This window comes from Panthera onca, chromosome F2 (assembly GCF_046562875.1).
Source record: "Panthera onca isolate mPanOnc1 chromosome F2, mPanOnc1 haplotype 2, whole genome shotgun sequence".
Classification (NCBI taxonomy): domain Eukaryota; kingdom Metazoa; phylum Chordata; class Mammalia; order Carnivora; family Felidae; genus Panthera; species Panthera onca.
Window position 1 is genome coordinate 46,518,534 of NC_138356.1, and position 22,905 is coordinate 46,541,438.

General features: G+C 36.2%; 1 protein-coding gene across 2 annotated transcripts in view; it reads right to left on the reverse strand.

The window, feature by feature from the left end:
- The window catches only part of RNF19A (ring finger protein 19A, RBR E3 ubiquitin protein ligase), a 68,210-nt gene that overhangs the window by 19,541 nt on the left and 25,764 nt on the right, over nt 1-22,905 (reverse strand). Inside the window, exons 1-2 of one of the 2 annotated variants that reach the window (XM_081792201.1) lie at nt 14,662-14,859; nt 12,631-13,398 (exon numbers count right to left, since the gene is read on the reverse strand). In XM_081792201.1, coding sequence (XP_081648327.1) covers nt 12,631-13,304 — 674 coding nt within the window. In that variant the 5' untranslated portion in view covers nt 13,305-13,398; nt 14,662-14,859. Of the gene's footprint in view, nt 1-12,630; nt 13,399-14,661; nt 14,860-22,905 lie in introns of those variants that run through there. The other variant, XM_060611018.3, reaches the window with a different exon arrangement.

Below are 22,905 nucleotides of genomic sequence, written 5' to 3' on the forward strand. Positions count from 1 at the left end.
TATTAATGTTTCTAAGGCACATGCTGAAAGTGCTCTTTGGTGCCAATGTCCTACCAAAAAGTACATAAACTTGAATTCTCAAGCAGAAAAATTTTTTTTTCCACTTAAAAGACTGAGAACAGTAGATTCATGACTTGCCCCAATACCTATTCTCTAAGTTAATATTTTTGTCACTTTCATGTTTATTTTTGAGAGAGAGAGACGGACAGAGCGAGTGTGCACGTGAGCAGGGGAGGGCTGAGAAGGAGATATAGAATCCAAAGCAGGCTCCAGGCTCTGAGCTGTCAGCACAGGGCCTGACATGGGGCTTGAACCCACGAGCCGTGAGATCATGACTTGAGCCGAAGTCAGATGCTTAACCGACTGAGCACCCCCCAATATTTTTGGCACTTTAATAATTTCTTATTTAAAATAAATTCTGGGCACTCTTGGACATTTATCCCAGAAAAATGAAAACTTATGTTCAAACAAGTACACAAATGTCTATAGCAGCTTTATTTGTAACAGCCAAAAACCAGAAACAGTTTAGATGTCATTCTTCAACAGGTCAATCAATGGTTAAACAAACTGGGGTGCATATATACCATAGACTACTACTGGAGAACAAAAAGAAACTACTGATACACTTAACAACTCTGATAAATCTCTGGGGAATTATGCTGAATGAAAAAAGTCCGTCTCAAAGTTATATATACTGTATTATTCCATTTATACATTTTTGAAATGACAACGTTTTAGAAATGGAAAACTGACTAGAGGTGGCCACAGGTTAAGGGATGGGGTAGAGGAGCCAACAGGGTGTGATACAGGTGGATGTATTTATAAAAGAACAACAGGTATATGACTAAATATACATACACACACCAGTAAGTACAAGTAAAACTGGGGGAATTTAAGATTGGTAGATTATATATCAATGCCAATATCCTGGTTGTGATGTTGTCTTATAGCTTTGTAAAATGGTACCACTGGGGCAAACTGTGAAGGATACACAGGATTTCTCTATTATTTCTTATAATTACACATGAATGTATAATTATCTCAATAAAAGTTTACAATAAAAAAATGTTTAGGGGATTCTGGTTCTCTTTGAAAGAGACACAAACAAGTCTTATTTATATATAAGAAGCTTTCGGGGCGCCTGGGTGGCTCAGTCGGTTGGGCGTCCGACTTCGGCTCAGGTCATGATCTCGCGGTCCGTGGGTTCAAGCCCCGCGTCGGGCTCTGGGCTGACAGCTCAGAGCCTGGAGCCTGTTTCAGATTCTGTGTCTCCTTCTTTCTCTGACCCTCCCCTGTTCATGCTCTCTCTCTGTCTCAAAAATAAATGAATGTTAAAAAAAAATTAAAAAAAAAAATATATAAGAAGCTTTGTAAATATCAAACATTTCCTTTTGCCTGGAAACTTAGGGGAGTTTCCAGGGTTCCTTTTGTTATGGGCAGTAAAATTTAAACAGTAACTGTCACTGAGATTTTTATTAAATTTCAAAATAATCTACAAAATTGTAAAGTTTTAATAGTCAAGAAGTTCCTCCACTTTTGGACCCTTTGCTTCCTTAATATCTTATATCTTACCCTTTAAACTTAAATTTTACATCTTAAATTCCATTTTATTTTTGATAGACCAATTCTGCAATTACCACTAACTATCATAAATATGTCCAAGCATGACTAACTCAAAGGTAATTTATGTATCAGCGTCAGGTAATTTAGCAAAGTTTAATTTTCCTGAGGGCTTATTCATTGCATTCTCGATAAAAAGAAAAAAGTCCTCAAAGACTCTACACTTTCTCTTCTACAAATTATAATCCTAAGCAGTCTTTAAGGTAGTAATTTCACTGAAAAGGAAATGACCTTCTCTTCTAAAACTCTTTTCTAACCTAGCTTTTCTTGAAGGAAGGAAGGAAGAAAAGGGACACAGGGAAATCTCTGTGTGTATGCAGGGGACAATGATACTAAGACCGACTGTTTTTTAAGGCCAGTCACAATTATAAAGGCAGAAGAAAAATTTAGGTTACCTGGCCCAAATTCCACTTCTACCCCCTATTACTGAATAGTTTCATGTAAATTACATCATCTCCCTACAACTAAGTTTTCCCAAAAATATAACAGGGACTCAAGAAGTTTGGCTTAGGCTCAGTAGTCACCCAAAATCAACTTCAGCTTTAGCCTCGATCTTTAGAATGCCAAATAAGCAATTCACCATTTCAGTGACATTTCTAGTATCTCTGCACCTGTGTTTGATTAATGACCATGTGATCATACAAGTTACTATCCTTTCTACAGCAATATAAATAATGTGTGCCATTCTGGATTATTAGTATCTGAATATTCATTGTAAAATAACCATTAGTAGGCATTCTAGACAGAATAAAAATCTTATGGCTTTATATGGTGAAATTTTACTGGACAACTTAAGTATAAATGTACATAATGTTAGAAAAATAAAATGCAATAATTATTAGTGATGACTGTGAAAGCCAAATTTAGATACAAACTAAAGAACTTTCAAACAATTAAATAGGGAATCAGATTTACAGTTAATATGAACATTGAGAGTGCTATAACAGAATTTAGGAAGAATATAGCCTTTCTGAGTAAATAAGTATTTACAAAAAATATATGAGGTAGATGAACAGAAATTAGGTTATATCAGGGCGCCTGGGTGGCTCACTCGGTTAAGCATCTGACTCTTGATTTCAGCATAGGTCATTATCTCACAGTTGTGGGATCAAGCCTGGTGTTGGACTCCACACTGAACATAGAGCCTGCTTAAGATTCACTCTCCTTCTCTCTCCTTCTGCCCCTCTCCCCTGCTTGCACTCTAAAATAAATAAAATTAAATTTAAAAAAGAAATTAGGTTATATTGTAATTCTAACCTCGGTTGAAGGTTGTTCAGTATACTACTATATCACTAAATAAAACTTTTAAGAATTGACATACTTTTTAATTAATGATTTAAGCTATGAATCTTTTAAGAAAAAGTCCTTATTAGAGAATTCTTCACATTTTGACAAGAATGAAAAACAGAATGTCAACTTTGCCATTTTAAAATTTCATGACAAGATGCAGTGTATGGGTGGCTCAGCCAGTTAAGCAACCAACTTTGGCTCAGCTGGTGATCTCACAGTTCATGAGTTCAAGCCCCACATCAGGCTTTCTGCTATCAGCACAGAGCCTGCTTCGGATCCTTTGTCCCCTACCCTGTCTTCTCTGCCCTTCCCCTAATTTCACATGTGCTGTCTCTCAAAAATAAACATTTAAAAAATAAAGTAAAATAAAATTTCATGACATGAGAATTTCCAAAATCTGATACAATATCCATGAAAACACAAAAGGGTATGGCAAGAAAACAGATCTCAAAACGCATTTTATTCTCAATAATCAAACTTCAAACAGTTCATAAACTGCTTTAAGATGAAAATTCCTTACAGTTTTGAGTCTAAAGACTTAAGCTTGTTGAAAATAACTGCTTATAAGTATTGAATATCTCTACTTAGAATTTTTTAAATACACAGTATAATTATCAGGAGCAAACTAAACAGCTGACATGTAGACTAGTATCCTACAGTATGATGTCAGACACTTAACATTTGATTATTTTTTAAATTATTTTTTTAAATAAAATTTTATATTGGGGCACCTGGGTGGCTCAGTTAGCTGAACATCCGACTTTGGTCATGATCCCACAGCTCGTGAGTTCAAGGCCCGAGTTGGGCTCTGTGCTGACAGCTCAGAGCCTGGAACCTGCTTCAGATTCTGTCTTCCTCTCTCTCTGCTCCTCTCCCATTTGTGCCATGTCTCTCTCAAAAATAAATAAACATTAAAAAAATTTTTTTAGGGACACCTGGGTGGCTCAGTCGGTTGAGTGCCTGACTTAAGCTCAGGTCGTGATCTCACAGTTCATGGGTTCAAGCCTGCATCAGGCTCTGTGCTGACAGCTCAGAGCCTGGAGCCTGCTTCGGATTCTGTGTCTCCCTCCCTCTCTGCCCTTCTCCTGCTCACGCTCTCTCTCTCTCTCGAAAATAAAATAAACATTACAAAATTTTTAAAAAATTTTAAATATAAAATTTTATATTTACTTTTGTATCCTCTAAGTTCATCACACCATAATTAGTGATATTTGACTTTGGCCTTGGAGCAATATTAATTTGACATCTGGTCATTTGGCATTTGTTGAAAATGTAGGTTAGATGCATCTCAAAAATTAGGATATAATACTAAAAAGAGTTGTGATACATAAATAAAACTGTGTGTGTGGTTATACAGGAAGAGCGAGAGAGAGAGGAGAGAAAGAGGTGGGGAGAAAGGAGGGAGATGGGGGGGAAAAGAATTTGTTCATAGCACGTATGTACTCAAATATTAGAGATAAAGTAATAAGAAAAAGTACATCAAACTTGTTTTATGCTACTTCTCAGTGTTTTTTTTTAAGGAAAAGCTAAGAAATCCAATCCCAGAACTAAACATTCACGTCCCATTCAATCTGTTCAAATCACAAAGAAAAATAGGTTTATCTTTCCTAATTCTGTTTTCATGAATGTATATTTTGATTACAAGTTAAGGCAATCTACTAGTTTTTTCTTATGTTAACAGTTATTGAGTACTTACTACATAAGTGTTCGTGTTCATACATATTCAGTCCTAATAATAACTTTGTTAGGCACATTCTATAATACAGCAAGAATTAAATGTACCTAGCATCCACACGTTTTTGAAAGCAAAATGTTAGGCCTTTTGAAGATGATTTTCACTGTGTGGGAGCTGAACTTTTTTTCCATTGGAAAACAGCTCTCAAATTATAGTGGAAGCCAATGGTAAAACTAAATATAAAATGCTTCCTTTAAAGAAAAATTTCAGGAGTCTCTCTGCTCTGACGCATTAAGTGTTATGTGGGAAAAGTACACCCTCAGATGTCAGAGATAAGTGAATAATACTAGTTAACTAAACATCTTTGGCTTGAACAGTATTCACATCTTGGTTTAAAAGATACCCCATTTCCTTCTACAATCCATTATTTAACTCAAGTCTTACTTTCCATCTCTATTCTTTCTACTTAAAATGTTTTTTTTTAAGTTTATTCACCCATTTTGAGAGAGCAAGAGAGAGCAAGCATGCAAGCAGGGGAAGGGGGGGGGGAGAGAGAGAGAGAGAGAGAGAGAGAGAGAGAGAGAATATCCCAAGCAGGATCTGCACTGTAAGTGCAGAGCTGATTGTGGGACTTGAACTCACAAACCCAGGGGATCATGACGAGCTGAAATCAACCACCCAGGCACCCCCCTACTTAAAATGTTTAGGCCTTCCTATTTAGCAGGAGTGAAGGGATAGGAAGAAACGGGAAAGATGCAAAGGGATTCGAATAGGGCAGTCTTTCCAGAAATATTTTCTGTTCACTGAATTGCTAACAGGAGGTCTATACTAACAAGTACTCAATGGTCAAGTTAGGAAAATGCTAAGCAGAATTACTTTTTCATTTTTTTCTTTGTTAATCCTAGGATTTTCTTAAAAAAATTTTTTTAACATATCAATGATCAGTAGACAGTGATTTCCAGAATTTATTTCACCATGATGTCTATTTCCTGGTAGAGTTTCACAGTACTAGAGTTCTACAAATTACACTAATGATCACACTTAGGAAGTAGGGATACCAGCTAGGATAGTATAGTCTGTCTATAGCAAATTCCTCATGAAGGAACAAGTAAAAAGAACAACAGATATATTTCATATGAAATGTAATCCTAAGAAAGATATAATAGTCCCCAATAAAAATATTTAAAAATGAGAAAAAAGAAGAACGATTATCTAGGAATCAAAGATACATTTTTTGCCCCAAAGGTAAAATTTAACACAACCTTTAGAGAACAAAGAAAACATAATCACAAATACCCAAACTATTTGATCCAGATAAGGGGAAAAGTAAAATTTTGTATCAAAATCAACAGGCTCATGTTTCCACTTGCTAAAAGTTACTATTATTCTATGGAAAAGGAGTAACTTGCTTAATATATTTGGGAGAGTGTCTAGGTAATGTGAGGCTCATCTCCTGGTTCCCTCTTTCAGAAGCTGCTTACTTCCTACAGAGGACGAATTCTGTTGTGCTTTCCACTACATGCTCCAGGGGAGGCTTACAGTTGTTAAGAACTGCCCAGACTATTTGGAGAAGTCAGTCTTATTTAGGAGTGGAGTGTAAGCAAGCTATTCTGGCTGCACATCTAAAGCCATATTCTTTAGTTAACTAATTAGTAGAGAGAGCTGACATGTCTCCTGTCATATCAACTTGGTTCTGAATGAAGGTTTGAGGGAACGTTTTTATTGATTCCCTTAAAACTCCATCAAAAATCTTAGTATCATAACAATGTCTGGTATAGCAGAAGTTTATACTGAATTACATAGCATTAAAATCTATCTAGATCAATTTTATGGTTAGGAAGAATAATTTAAAAAAGAGCAAACTCTCAGCTCAAGGTACTTTCAAACTCCCAGAATACTTTCATGAATGTCTATTCTAACAGATACAACTTACCACTAGTTATGAATTACAACTTCCACTGAAACATGGTTTACTCATGATGGTTCCCTATACACAAAACCTGCTGTTTTCTAAGTCACATGTACTTGTTTCCTCTGGAGAAAATAAAAGTTGGATCTGTTCTCTGTATAAAATTTCTAAAAGGTCAGCCTACAAAAGCATTTCCAGCATGTCAAAAGATGGTCAAGTTATTTTTTATTTTTTTAATATTTATTCACTTTTGAGAGACAGAGAGAAAGCACAAGCGGGGGAGGGACACAGAGACAGGGAGACACAGAATCCAAAGCAGGCTCCAGGCTCTGAGTTGTTAGCACAGAGCCTGATGCGGGGCTTGAACCCATGGACCGTGAGATGATGACCTGCGCTGAAGTTGGATACTTAATGACTGAGCCACCCAGGTGCCCCAAAAGATGACCAAGTTATGGCTAAAACCTTTTTGTAGGATGGAAATAAGAGTTATATAGATATTAACTAAATTTAAAATATTTAAATATTAAAATTTGAGTTTAAAATATTGTTTAGTTGCTATAGCTCCATTTAAGTTTATGAACAGTATCCTCCACCACGATAATTATATAGAATTTAAATATCGGCCAGTTTGACACTACACAAACCTGATTATAGCTGATCACATTGCTTTAAAGTGTTTTATTGATGGTTCTTAAGATAGATGATTTATGTTTGTGGCATATAGTAAGATTGGTTCATTCAACAACTCTTTGTTGAGCATGGGGTTAACCAATGGTTACAAAGAAAAATCAAATATATAGACACACACACACACACATATATTTTTGCCCTTGAGGGGCTCACAGACATTAAATCATTAATTATATTCTTCTATAATAAATGTTCCTATGTATTCAAAGCTCCCCATCAAAGTCAGAAGCACTCACCTGAGATAACAGGGATAATTTGTGCTGGTAGAAGGGTGGCATCGAAACAAGTGATGACCAAAACTGATACGCTAACTTTTTGCTATGTGCCTACAATGTGTAAACCAGGCCTCCTGGGCAGAAGGTAATCAGATATTTTTACTCAACACAGGTTTTATGCTTTCCTTCCTAAGTGCCCCTCACCCCAACACTTCTTAGCCATGGCCAGATTTTTCTCTGAACCTGTACAGACTGCATGTTCTCGAAGCAGTCTGGCTAACTTCATCCTGGTTAAATCACAGCACACAGGTTTGGCTCCTTCTCAAGAGTTTTTAGAAATACTTTTTTTTTTTTTTTTTTTTTTTTAATTTTTTATTTATTTTTGGGACAGAGAGAGACAGAGCATAAACGGGGGAGGGGCAGAGAGAGAGGGAGACACAGAATCGGAAACAGGCTCCAGGCTCCGAGCCATCAGCCCAGAGCCTGACGCGGGGCTCGAACTCACGGACCGCGAGATCGTGACCTGGCTGAAGTCGGACGCTTAACCGACTGCGCCACCCAGGCGCCCCAGAAATACTATCTTTTAAACAAGCTTCATCTGTCCTGGCCCTCAGAAGAGTGGAAAGAATATTAGGTCAGAAACCCTGAGAGATCTCAAATAGAAACCAGGTCAAGTTTTCTTTATACTCTGAGCTCAGGGCAGTATTTCTCAAAGTGTGTTAAACTACATGTTTAAGTAAAATTAACATTAGACACACAAAAGGGTTATATTGATAAAAGGGTCAAATGCAAAAGAAAAAATTCATAACTTCACAAACAGCATTTCTAGAAAAAAGCCTTTCAAGTGTGTTGTACAATGAAAGGTATTAAATACTATATATGTGCCAATGGTCCTAGTTGCCTAAATATTTCTATGACTTACTGACAATCAGATATTTACCAGTATTCTTAATGCCAGATTTAAATAATAAATGGATTTTAAGTTAAAAAATGTCCTGGGGCACCTGATGGCTCAGTCGGTTAAGCAACCAACTCTTGATTTCAGCTCAGGTCATGATCTCGCGGTTTGTGACTTTGAGCCCTGCATCGAGCTCTGTGCTGACAGTACAGAGTCTGCTGGGGACTCTGTCTCCCTCTCTCTCTACGCATCCCCTGCTCTTGTGTGTGCACTCTCTCTCAAAAATAAATAAAACATTAAAAAAAAAAAAAAAAAAGTCCTTCTGTGGATCCAAAGATTTTAGTAAGTTCTGAGAGGGCAGGGATTTTTGGGTTTTGTTCATTATTAAATCTCTACTACCTGGCACACAGATGCATTAAATATTCGAGTGGCTGTCTGACTTAAAAAAATTTACAGCAAAACTTAAGAAATGGACACGAGGAATGATAAACAAGACCTATAAAATAGTTGTTGTGCGCTAGGAATTATGCTAATAATAAAATTAAAGATCTATCCCAATTCTTAACACAATAGGACAGAGATTCAAAATCAGATCTGTATATGCTCATGCTAAGTAAAAATGAAACTTTCAATGAGAGTTTTCAAGTGTTTTTATGTTTATCTACTTTTGAGAGAGAGCGAGTGTGTGCACCCGCACGCGCGAGCAGGGGAGGGGCAGAGAAAGAGGGAAACACAGAATCTGAAGCAGGCTCTAGGCTCTGAGCTGTCAGTACAGAGGCAGATGTGGGACTCAAACTCACGAACCCACGAGATTGTGATCTGAGCTGAAGTCAGACACTTAACCAACTGAGCCACCCAAGTGCCCCTCTATGTTTTCAAAGTATACATATACATTTTAGGTTACTGGATGACATTTTCTACATAATGCAACCATAAAAGCCTACAGTGTAATCAAGTATATAAAATATGCTCTTAATCTTGAGAGACAGCATAAATCAAATGTAAATGAAAATACATAAATAAAAGTTATGTTGACATGTTTTCTTTGTCCTTTGTGGGTACAATACTAACAACCACCAACTTATAGTCAATTTAATCAAGGCCAATTCTTTGTTAAACTTATATAACAATCAAGTAGTTGTTTTCCTAATACAGAATCTATTAAAGTAGTTGTTTCTATTATTTTATGATATTTATACTTGAGTTAACATTTAATTTCTCCAAAATATTTAGAATATTAAGCCATTTTACTTTTTTAACAATGAAGTCTCAATGAGAAGAAAATGGGCAAAAATAACCCAAAGTAGGAAATATTTTTAAATTTTACTGAAAAATGTCACACATACAAAAAGGAGTTATAAATGAATACCCCTGTACCTACCACACAAACTAAGAAAAGTATCAGTAGAGTGATCATATAATTAACAACCTAAACTGGAACTTGTGAGAGCGGTAATGCTATTAAAAATTACACCAGTACAGTTTAAGTGTAAACTGAAACCACTGAGGGAAATCAGAACCCAAGGTTACCTCAGTTATCAGTGGCTTTAGAAGCCCCTTGATTGCCCCTTCAAATTCACATCCTCCTTTTCAATTGGTAACCATGAAACTCAATATAATTCATCCATTTTGCTTTTAATGAACAATTTTTTTCTTGTTTGCTATTATGAACCTTCTTAAACATGTCTCCTAACAAAATGTCTCCTGGTCCACAAGAGTTTTTTCAAGGTATTTCACTAGGAGTGGATCTTTTAAGTTACAGGGTAAATGTGTATTCAATTTTAATAATAGTAATAATAATAATGGCAGTAGGTGAGCTACTCTTAGACATATGTTTTCTTTTGGTTCAATTTTTTCCTTTTATTTATAAAACCTTCCTTTGTAACCTGTTTTGATTTTGTTTTGGTGTTATTACATGTGATGACGATCTATTTTTTTCCCCTCAAAGAGCTAATTTTCACAATTCTGTATGTTGAAAAATCAATCCTTTCCCAGTTTATGTTTCCCCTAAAATCAAGTTCTTATATAATACAAGAATCTGTGTCAGCCCTTCTATTGTGTTCTATTAGGTTGATACAACTGATACCTATTTGGACCACATGATCAGTCAACCCAGCACCAGAGAATATACCTATTTACTGACCAGAAAGTTTGTGCCCAGGATTTATGGTCTCAATCTCTTAGGGCCACAGATTCTGACACGTAAGCCTTTCAACTTATTCTATCACTTTCAGACTTTTTCTTTTAAATCTATTAAATGCTTGAAGGAACTTGTGAAGCACTTCTTGCCCTGAGGTTCCATGAAAGATAAAAAACCATATTCTTTCTCCAGACAAAACACAATATATAGGCATATTCCTCACTATTTGAAGTCTTGCTATAGAAGTATTTGCTATAATGATGTGTAAAAATGTTTTTATAACCTAACATTTGCTGTCCAACTTAAGATCTAATGAATGTGCACACTTGCACCGTGAAACTTTGCACAGGAGTCCAGGGGACCAAGTGATACAACTGTATCCAAGCTGTTCTTCTCACAGGATAAAGCCTCCTGTTCAAGTTATTTAAAGGTATTGTTCATTATCCCTATTTTCTTCCCATCTTTTTCTTGAGAGTTTAATTCTTCATGGATTTCAGAGTTTGCTTCTGTCATATACCTGGAAGCACAGCCAACCTTGGCCCGGTTTAGATAGTTATCTTTAACATAACATTTTATTATTTATATTCTAGTACAAGCTCACTGCAGTAGAGGGGAGCATAGTTCAAATCTGATAATAGTATTTCTGAGTCCTTCACACAACTAATAAGTTCATAAAATGTTCAATAATTAGGTAATATTTTTAATGCTTTGTATTACACTGAAATCCTTGGTAGACAGTTAAATGCTAGTTATAACTGGGAAAACTGGCTGTGATTTGCACAGGCTGGCAACATATCATTACTTTTCTCATTTAAAATTATGGAATGCAATTGACTGATGGATAAAGAAGATGTGGTATACATATACAATGAAATTTTACTCAAAGATCAAAAAGAATGAAATCTTGCCATTTGCAACAACATTCATGGAACAAGAACATATTATGCTAAGTGAAGTCAGTCAGAGAAGACAAATATATGATTTTGCACATATGTGGAATTTAAGAAACAAAACAGATGAACAGGGGAAGGGATGGAAAATTAAGACAAAAACACAGAGGAAGGCCAACCATAAGAGACTTAAATACAGAGAACAAACTGAGGGTTGCTGGAGAGGTGTGGGGTGGGAGGATGGGCTAAAATGGGTGATGGGCATTAAGGAGGGCACTTGTTGGGATGAGCCCTGGGTGTTATATATAAGTGATAAATCACTAAATTCTACTCCTGAAACCATTAGTACACTATAGGTTCACTAACTTGGATTTAAATAAAATTTAAAAAATAAAAAAAATTATGGAATATAGGCTAAATGCAATCTGAAAATTTGCTACTCAACAAGCTTTCAATAATAGATTCGATTCAGACAATAAATCCTGAAACTTCATCTGAGAAATTAAACTCACATTCCACCCTCGTCTCTGATTATACCCAGATAATCTTGGAATTTCTGGGTTTTCCCCAACTCTTACAATCTCTGGTTTACTAATGGTATGCTAAATAACATCCGGTATTTACAGCTTTTGTTCTTCTTAAAAAACATATGACTGCTTATTCCTAGTTATAGCAACTGTACACAGTAAATGCTCTATAAAAAGAAAATGCTGTTAAACATAATGAAATACTGAAGCAAAATTATTATAAACGTTGAGAAAGTGGTACTTGTAATTAAAAACTTGAGGCAACTGAAGTATTATATAACCTCTAGATCTTGAGACTAGCAATACTTACGTAATACCAACATGTACACATGACACTATGGCACACATTAAGGTATCATGTGCATGTTTCAAAAGGATCAACTGAGTTTATACACCCGAAATCCACCCCCCGCCCCCACGTGAAAGCAAACAAAATCCCTGATCATTTCATCTGTTCTAACAAAATAACCGTTTTTCCAAATGAATGGGGAAAATCAACTTTGCCCACAACTAGATCCTAGTACTCTATCATCTTATCCTTTTCTTCTGAAAATGCTCTTAAGTGAATATGTGAAGAGATACAATATAAAAATGAGTAAGAGAAGATTCTTGCCATTAGCATCAAAACACTGTGCCTGGCACATGGCATGTACTCAAATGCATGTTTGTCTTACTGAATGAATGAATTACCTAACACGTTAGGATTTTTGAGTAATAGCTAATTCTTGTTTTTATCCACAGAAAAAATAGTAAAGAAAAAACAAACAAAATCTTACCCACAATCTGGAGCCGGACACCACCTACAATCAGGATCTGCAACAAGCCACCGTCTAAGCATAAATTCTTCGTATTTTTCCATTAAGACATCATCACTTAATATCAAGCGAATATCATGGGGATTAAACCGTTCAGTACATTCTGGGCAACTGATATTAACTCTACTTTCAGATATTTCTATCCTTAGATATTGTCGTAAGCAATCCACACAAGATCTATGATGACAAGTCATTATCTCAGGAAATCTGTCCTTAGAATGCCGCAGAAGGCACAAAGGGCACTCTATAAAGTCTCCAATTTGTTTGCTGAGAGAAGTTAATCCATTGTCAGAGGAGGTATTTGTAGAGAAAATGGAGTTCTTATCAGTACACATTTCAGAATGTATACTTTCAATGCTTGCAATTCCATCCACCCCGCCATTTAGCTCCCTTGATTTACGTTTGTTATCCTTTTTTCTCCGAAACAGAGAGCCTATTGAAATTCTTCTCTTTTTGGGTGCCTTTTTCACTGAAGGCAAGCTCACAGATGAGGCAGAAGACTGAAGATCACGATCTGAACCCATTTGCCGATGTAAACTCATGTCTAAAATGCTCATTAGAATTGAGTCAGGGTCTGTGTTTACACACAGCCCTTCATTATATTTAGAGATAAAACCTATTTCTTGTTCTTGCATTCAGATTAAGTCATGATGTAAGAAAATCCTACTTGGTTCCTTCGGTGAATTCTTTAAACAGCTGGACTTACAGAAGACGGTAATCATAGATGTTCTGAAAAACAAAACACAACACCAATATCATTTTATTGTATTCTTAGTCTGCATGTTTTTCTTAATAAACTTACAACTTTACTATAAAACTTCAAGCCAGTATGTTATTTAATCATTACATTGTTTTTTTAATAAGGCCAATTTAGTGAGAAGTCTACACAAGAATGTAATATAGAATGAATGTTAAAACAAGTATATTCTTTAATCTTGATTAAAAACCTAGATTTGAGCTGACCTTGTCATTTTTGAAATCTGATAAAAAAATTTTCATCAGTTTCACTCAGACCTCATGATTCCCCAATGCTTTTCAGAGTTTTTGTGAACTGACAATAACATATTCACACAAATACAAAGGATTAAGTATAGCTTATACACTCTTGAAGAGCAAAGTGTGTGTGTGCGTGCGCGCGCACGCTCTTACCCTGCCAGATGTAATTACTTTTACAGTTACAGTAATTAAGACGACATAGTGGTACATCACACAAGGCTGGATACAAAGACCAATAGCAGACAGTCCAGAAAAAAAGTCCCAGGTATATGTGGATATATACATGTGGTTACATTATTGAGCACTAAGGATGGCCTTTTCAAAAACAAAACATAATACTGTTTTACTGGTTACCATCTGAGAAAAGGAACTTGACCTATAGCTCACCTCATGCATAAAAATCAATTCCACTTGGTTCACACATCTAAGCATGAAAAGTAAAATTGCAAAGTTTCTAGAAGTCAATAGAAGACAATATTTCAGTGAAAAGATTTCTTCAACAGAAAAGTACTAACCATAAAAGAAAAGACTGACAAACTGTGCAGTGTAATAAACTCAAAAGGTAGTATTAAGGGAGTGGGACTACACATTTGCCACATATAATAAAGGATCAGTACCCAGAATATGGAAAGAACACTTACAAATCAATAAGTCGAAACAGACAATTAAGAAGAAAAATGGAGAATGTGTGCCTGGGTAGCTCATTTGGTTAAGGCTCTGACTTGATTTTGGCTCAGGTCATAATCTCATGGTTCATGAGTTGGAGCCCCATATCAGGCTCTATGCTGACAGTGAGGAGCCTGCTTGGGAGTCTCTCTCTCTCCTCTCTCTGCCCCTCCCCTGCTGGTGTGCATATGCATGCTCTCTCTCAAAATAAAATTATAAAAAAGAAAAATGGGCAAGGGACTTAACAGAAACTTCACAGAAGGATATGAACAGTGTCAACATCATTTGTCATCAAGGAGGTGAATATTAAAGCCATGTTGAGATACACACCCAGTAGGATGGCTAAAATTCAGACTGACATTTCCAAGTATTAGCAAAAGGGTGCCTGGGTGGCTCAGTCAGCTAAGCATCCGACTCTTGATTTCAGCTCAGGTCATAATCTCATGGTTCATGGGTTCTAGCCCCATAATGGGCTCTGCATTGATGGCGCAAAGCCCGTTTGGAATTCTCTGTCTCCCCCTCTCTCTGCCTCTTTCTCTCAAAATAAATAAATAAATAAATAAACAAATAAACAAACAAACAAACATTAAAATAAAAAAAAATTATTAGCAAAGATGTGGATTGCTGGTGGGAGTGTAAAATGGCACAACTACTTTGGAAAACTGTTTAACGGTATCTAGCAAATTTGAACATATAGATAACTCTATCACTCAATTATACTACTAGAAATAACTGCACAAAAAAATGAATGCATACACACATCAAAAGATATACATAACAATACTAATAGCAGCATTAGCTATAGTAAACCAAAATACTAGATGCAAACCACACTTCCAACAGTAGAATAAGTTGTGATATATTCACATTCTAGTATATTAGAAATCAATGAAAATGAACAAAATACAGCTTCACACAAAACAAGAATAAATCTCACACAAAAGAAGGCATACTGTATGTATAATTCTGTTTAAATAAACTTCAAAAACAAGAAGAGCTAATATGATGATAGAAGTCAGGATTATAGCTACCCTTTGTGGGGAGGCACAAAGTGAACGTTGACATATGTAGTGGTTACAAATATATGTTCTCTTTGTGATAAATCACTGACCTACAAATCATGTTTAATATACTTTACTGAATGACTGTAAAAAAATAAAAAAGCTTCCTGAGATGATATCTACACATATCCTTGAGAAAGTCACACTGATTTCCCAACACAAAATATAGAAAAACATTTCACTCAGATGAACTTTATTCTTGTCCATCAATTTTTATTTTCCCATTATTTGCAGCATTCTCTGCTAATTCTGAGGAAAATACAGGGTTTAAGAGTAGGTTTTACCAAAATTTTCTGCATATTTTCTTCTTTGTATGTTATTTTATCTTGCATCTGAAAATGCCTTCTGTACTCCACAGTGCAATATATTTATCATAGAACAGTACAGAGGGAATCTATCTTGGGGAACATATCCTAAGAATTTATCATTTAAAACAGTAAACCAATGGTACTTAATCAGGATCACCTGGGAAATTTTTCAAAATATATACTTTAAGAATTTGATAGCCATATAATTTTTTATCCAAAAGAGAATTTTGTAAGAGTGAATAGAAGCACTCTTAATATCTAAACTAGGATAACAGGGGCAAACTGGAACATGTGTTCATCATATTTAGGAAATCCTAAAATATTGTGCAAATACACAAATATGCCTCAAAGAGAAAATAATCTGAATATTAAACCTTTAATATTTCTATATGGTAAAAAATACTATAAAGTAGAAAGACAATATATTAGAAAAACATACATAACAATGAACAAATTTCCCCACTACACAAACAGCTTTTACACTTAAGAAAAATGCATATTCTGATAGCAAAATGAGCAGATACAAGGAGGATGTTTAGAGAAAAAAAGTACAAAAATTAGAAAGATAGGATACAATTTTTAACAATAATCACAACTAAAGAAATGAAAATTAAACATTAGATACCCTCTTTATGCACATTAGATTGACAGATTGTAACGGGTTGGTGAGTGTGTACCGAAAGAAGCATCTATGTTAGGAGGAGTGCAAGCAAATCAGCACAATTCTAGGGAACCAATTGGCATTTTCTATTAAACTTCAAAACGGAAATATTCTTAGGCCAGCAATCCTACATGTAAAACTTACCCTTCAGAAAATAAAAGGACACAGGCATGCAAAGACAGTGTGCAAGGAAATTCACTGCAGCCTAGTTGATAGAAGCAAACAAAACAAGACGAAAAAACCCACACAAAATCTGAAAATAACTTAAATGTCTAACAGGGGACATATAAACATAAATGAACCAACCACAATTTATGTGCAATGATATGGAAAGCTCTCTCTATATAATGCTGAGTGCATAACTGCAAAACAGTGTGTATAATGTGAACACATTTGTGGAAAAAACACTCAAACAGGCTTACATATACATACATAATTTCTGGAAAAATGTTAAGAAATCATTAACAATGGTTACCTTGTAGAGTACAATCTAGTATTGACTTTCTGCCTTCTGCAGAGCTTAAAACTGTATCATGAGCATCTACTACTTAGAGTTAAGAAACTGAACCCCACAAAAAACAACAAAAAAACATATTTGCCCTAAAGCTAACCAGTCAAAAATAGGATGGGGTCCAGAGTTCACCTGTTTTATATTTAGTCAGTAATTCAGTGGCATACTCTGATGAAGAACCACTAATACTAAGGAGACCTACTTAAAACACTCTCAATTAAAAACAAAACTCCATAGGCCTAAGCCTTCTAAACAAGGCTTCTTATGTTTCATTATTTTAGGTACAAAAAAACCCAAAAGTTCCATTAAAAACAACAGCTTAGTTTATTAGTCATTGTCAGCCTATGGGATTATAGTGAGGTACCCCTTATCCTATGGTATAGAGATGACAAGAAAAACTTACTTAAAAACCTACATAATTTAATGACTATCTTTCTGGAGAAATAATCCACAGAAGTATCTATAAGCATGTGACTGAAGAGTATTAGGAATGCCTCAGTCAAGGGAACTTTGGCTAACTTGGGATTTCTAAGACTGCACCCTAAACCACTAAAAGAAGAAAAGAAAGTACTACAGAAATTCTGCCAATTTGGACAGATGACAAAATGTGTGAAATTAAAAAAAATTTTTTTCAGGGACTCAGGAACTTATTTTTAGAAAAAGTCAACTTCACTCTCCAGTGAAAAATAAAAACCTATTATTTGCATCATTTAATATAGTACTATTCTTTTTGAACTCAACTTTTTATTTATTTTTTTGATGTTTAATTTTTTAAGAGAGAGTGCAAGCCGGGAAGGGGCAGAGAGAGAGGGAGACACAGAACCCAAAGCAGGCTCCAGGCTCTGTCAGCACAGAGCCTAACGTGGGGCCAGAACTCACCAGCCATGAGATCATGACCTGAGGCGAAGTTGGATGCTTAACTGACTGAGCCACCCAGGCACACCATGAACTCAACTTTTTAAAGAAAACTATTGGGGGCACCTGCGTGGCTCAGTCCACTGAGCACTGGACTCTTGATTTTGTATCAGGTCATGATCCCAAAGTCATGGGTTGAGCCCAGCATGTGCCTCTGTGCTGAGCATGGTGCCTGCTTAAGATTCATATTCTCTCTCTCTCTCTCTCTCTCTCTCTCTCTCTCTCTCACACACACACACACACACACACACACACACACACTCTTTACAATAAAATAAAAAAGGTGCCTGGATGGCTGTCAGTTGAGTGCTGGGCTCTTGATTTTGGCTCAAGTCATGATCTCACAGTGCATCAGGCTCTGTCCTGACAGTGTGGAGTCAGCTTGAGATTCTCTCTGTCCCTCCCCTCCTCGTACTCTCTCTCAAAATAAATAAACTTAAAAATAAAAGATTTACAAAAAGAAATAAACTATCAACTATAGGAATCTGCATTATGTTCTGCTTCATAAATGCACATTCCATTAAAAAAAATTACTGAGTTTTTAAAACAAATGGTTGGGTTGCTGGTAGAAAAAAGAAGGAAAAAATATGTTGTATACCATAATACCACTACAGGGATGCCTGGGTGGCTCAGTCGGTTAAGCATTCGACTTCGGTTCAGGTCATGATCTCACAGCTCGTGAGTTTGAGCCCCGCATCAGGCTCTGTGCTGACAGCTCAGAGCCTGGAGTCTGCTTCAGATTCTGTGTCTCCCTTTCTCTGCCCCTCCCCCAATCACACTCTGTCTCTGTCGCTCAAAAATAAAGATGTTAAAAAAATTTTTTTTTTAAATACCACTACACATTAGAGTTTAAAAGTGCTTTTTATTTGTGTCTTGATTCAAACCTCACTACCCTATAGAATAGGTATTATTAACCTTATTTGATAGACAGGAAAACTGAAGTTCAGACAAAGTAAATATTGCAAGGTTAGTAAATGATAGGGTTAGGGGTTAAATTCAGGTCTTCTGACATCTCAGCCTCAGTACCATCATCAGCCTACAGTTGCCTTCATGAAACTTCTCCAGGCGCTATCAGGATATACAAAATTATCTCAGAAAATGAAAGACAATTACATCTTGCATATCATCCAGGGCCAGTCTTAACTATCATCCTTCAACTCCATGTCTCATTCAAGCCATTCTCCCTTTCTGAAATGCCACTCCCTTTTCTCTCCTCCTAATCAAACTGTACTCCACTTTTATAACTCAGATGAAACTTTACTTTGTTCACTTTTTCTTTCCTGATTATCTTTAACTTTTTAATAAGGTTTTTAATAAAAAATTTTTAATGTTTACTTCTGAGAGAGAGAGAGAGAGAGAGAGAGAGAGAGAGAGATCGAGACCATGAGTGGGGTGTGGGGGCAGAAAGAGAGGGAGACATAGAATCCAAAGCAGGCTCCAGGCTCTGAGCTGTCAGCATAGAGCCCAATGTGGGGCTCGAAACTCACAAACCATGAGATCATGACCTGAGCTGAAGTTGGATGCTTAACAAACTGAGCCACCCAGGCACCCCTAATACGGTTTTTAAGGTAGAACTTGAATATTTGTTTTTTTAACACAACAGAGCCAAGATGGTGTCATGAACATAAACATCATGAAGAAACGCCAAATGAGTGTTTCTTAAAATGATACAATGTCACTGAAGTAATATTCCAGAACTACAAGAAAATATGAGTCTTCCCCCACCCCCAATTGTTATTCCTAGGCACGTATGTCTTCTACTTTTTTTTTTTTTTTAAGTCCAATTAGTTCAGGCACCTGGGTTGCTCAGCGGGTTAAGTGGCTGACTCTTGATTTCAGCTCAGGTCACGGTCTCACAGTTTCTGGTATTGAGTCCCGCATTGGGCTCTGTACTGACAGCAGGGAGCCTGCTTGGGATTCTCCTTCTCCCTCTCTCTACCCCCTCCCCTGCTCATACTCTATCTTTCTCAAAATAAGTAAAATAAAAGAAAAAGTTCAATTAGTTCATATTAGGTCTACAAAGAGAAATATCAGGTCTACTGGATTAAATACATAATAATTTATACATAAAAGCCGAGATGTTTACATGGTACAACACCATTTCAGAGCAGGAACAGAAGATGAATGACAGTAAATGTACTAATGATATAATCTGAAATATACCCAACTCCTAATAATCCCCAATATTGGAAGCTCTTTACTATTTATCACAGGATTTGTCAAGTTGTAATGCACTGATGATATAAAGCAGAGAGGGGGAAAAGATAGCTGAGGTGGGGCTCCATAATAGTACAGTAATTGGTTTAGTAGGAATATCCAAAATAAAAGTAGGGATCTGTAATTAAAAATGCTAGAAGAGGTTAGCTACTGAAACAGAAAACAACAATAAAATACAGGTAGACCCTAAATTATGTATTTTCACTTAAGTATCTATAATCATAATCAGTCACACCAATGGCACAAGGAATTCCTGTCACCTGTTAATTAAGCTATGAGAAATGTCTCTTCTTTCCCTCTTTTTCAGTCTAGCATAACTGACAAGTAACCAAGATTGCCAGTTGCTGCTGCATACTCATGCCCCTGAAGAAAATGGTTGGAGAACTAGTTTTATCGCTGGCAAACGAGCACCACTCTTAACCTTTTAATGCACTTCAATGGAAGAATATCACCCAAGACTGGTACTGGGAAGGACAAAGATCTGCGCTTGCTTATCTAACCTTCCCTAGTCCAGTGTTTACATCCCTGTAAAGTCAACACCATTTGATTCTTACTTTTTTCTACCTCTTGGGAATACGTGAGGAATTATGAAATAGGAATGACCCAAAACAAAGATATTTCTACCAACATGTGTCAAAGCTTTGTAGACTAAAGATTTAGTAAAAGTGCTGATAACTTTGTACTGACTCATAAAATACATCTAATTTGGTACCACACTATTTTTTTTATACTTTGTAAAAGGTACAGAAATTAAGCATTCCAGATGAAGTTCCTAATCAATAATTATAATACCATTTTATTTAAAAAAAAATTTTTTTTTTAAATGTTTATTTATTTTTGAGACAGAGAGAGACAGAGCATGAGCAGGGGAGGGGCAGAGAGAGAGGGAGACACAGAATCTGAAACAGGCTCCAGGCTCTGAGCAGTCAGCACAGAGCCCGACGCGGGGCTCGAACTCACATACCGCGAGATCATGACCTGAGCCGAAGTCGGATGCTTAACCGACTGAGCCACCCAGGCGCCCCTATAATACCATTTTAAATGAAAATATGTACCATATATATTTTTTAATGTTTTATTTATTCTTGAGAGAGAGAGAGAGAGAGCGAGAGAGCGAGCACGCACATGAGTGAGCAGGGGAGGAGCAGAGCAAGAGAGGGACACAGAATCTGAAACAGTCTCCAGGCTCTGAGCTGTCAGTACAAAGCCCCACGCGGAGCTCGAACTCACAAGCTGTGAGATCATGACCTGAGCCAAAGTCAGTTGCTGAGCCACCCAGGCGCCCCTACCATATTTTAAACACTCAATTTATAAACACAGGATAGATAAGAACAATCAGAAGGCTCAAATTCATACAAATAGTAGTCCATGGTTTAAGAAAAGCTGTATGTATCAGTCAGGGTCCTGGCAAAAACAAAGCATTCTCAAGGAAGTATCTGAAATTCACATTTTAACAAGTGTGGGCAGGGTTAAAGGAACCAAAAAGGGATGGAAACTATTCAGGAACCCACTGCCACCCTTTGGAATGAAGGGGCAGAAGGAAGCAATTACCGAAGAGCTGTGCAACAGCAACTGAAAGAATAATATCCAGCTTCTCTCTCTGGCTTTCCAACATCCTGCCAATGCCTCACATTGGCTAAGTCCAACAAAGGAGTCTAAAAAAGGTAGTCCTTAGAAGAACTCCCTCTGGGGCACAGAGCAAGGCAGAGAAGGGTTAAGAGCGGATCTGGAGGGGCAAACAAACAAACAAACCCAGTACTGGATATATAAAGAAGAGAATTTTGGAGTCAAGACCTGGTTAACTGCGTTTAGTCATAAAATCCCTGTATAAGGTATATTACTGAGTCTGTGATCTCCACTACAAATAGATGTTAGGAGAATAAAGTAGACATGTGCTAAAAGTACCTAACAAAACCTGGCACTATACTAAATGTTAGTATACTAAATGAAGTGAAATGAGAGACAACTTTGTATTCCTAGTGCCTAACACAATGTGTAACTTATAGCAGATGTCTAATAAACCTTGACTAAATTACGATGCAGAGTACACATAAGAAATGAGGAACTGAGGATTCTGTTCGTATCTTTACCTTTGATTTGCTATCACTGTATGATCCGTATATTAAGGGATACAGCTTTTTATATACAGCTTTTTATAATGAAAAAGACAAGAATCTTTACCCCATGAGTGCTACAAGAGAAATAAAACAAGTATCTTAACACTATATAACTTCAAGAATTACAAATTTAAGATTTCCCCCAATAAACATCTCCTAACCATAAATACTTCAATAGCACCTAAATAGCCACCCACATGCTAAATGATTTAAAACTAATAAGAGGGTATTCTGGAAATGTAGAAACCTGGGCAAAAAAAGTTTACAGACAATAAATCACTTCCAAGAGAAAATTCCTTTATACTCCTGATCTGGTTTTGCCTGTTATTTAGCTAAAATTAGGCCTCTTCTGTTACTTCTCAGAAAGGTTAAAATAGAGCCAAAATCCAATAATTTTGTGTCTAAATACTAAGTATAAGAGCAAAAGTACCTTACAACTGTTAATTTCAGGTTTTGTTTTTGTTTTTTTTTTAGATGTCTGACATCTAAATGTTTAGCATGTCTAAAAACTTGCATGTAATGAAAGCGCGGAATATTTACTAGCACTGTTGAAGAGAACAGCTAAGTCTTTTTTTTTTTTTTTTTGCTGATTTAAATGTTTTTTTAAAAAAATTTTATTTAAATCCAAGTTAGTTAACATGCGGTGTAATAATGGTTTCAGAAGCAGAATTTAGTGATTCATCACTTCCACAGAACATCCAGTGCTCATTCCAACAATTTAGCCCTATTTAGCCCATCCCCCCACCCTCTACCCCTCCAGTAACGTTCAGTTTGTTCTCTGTAT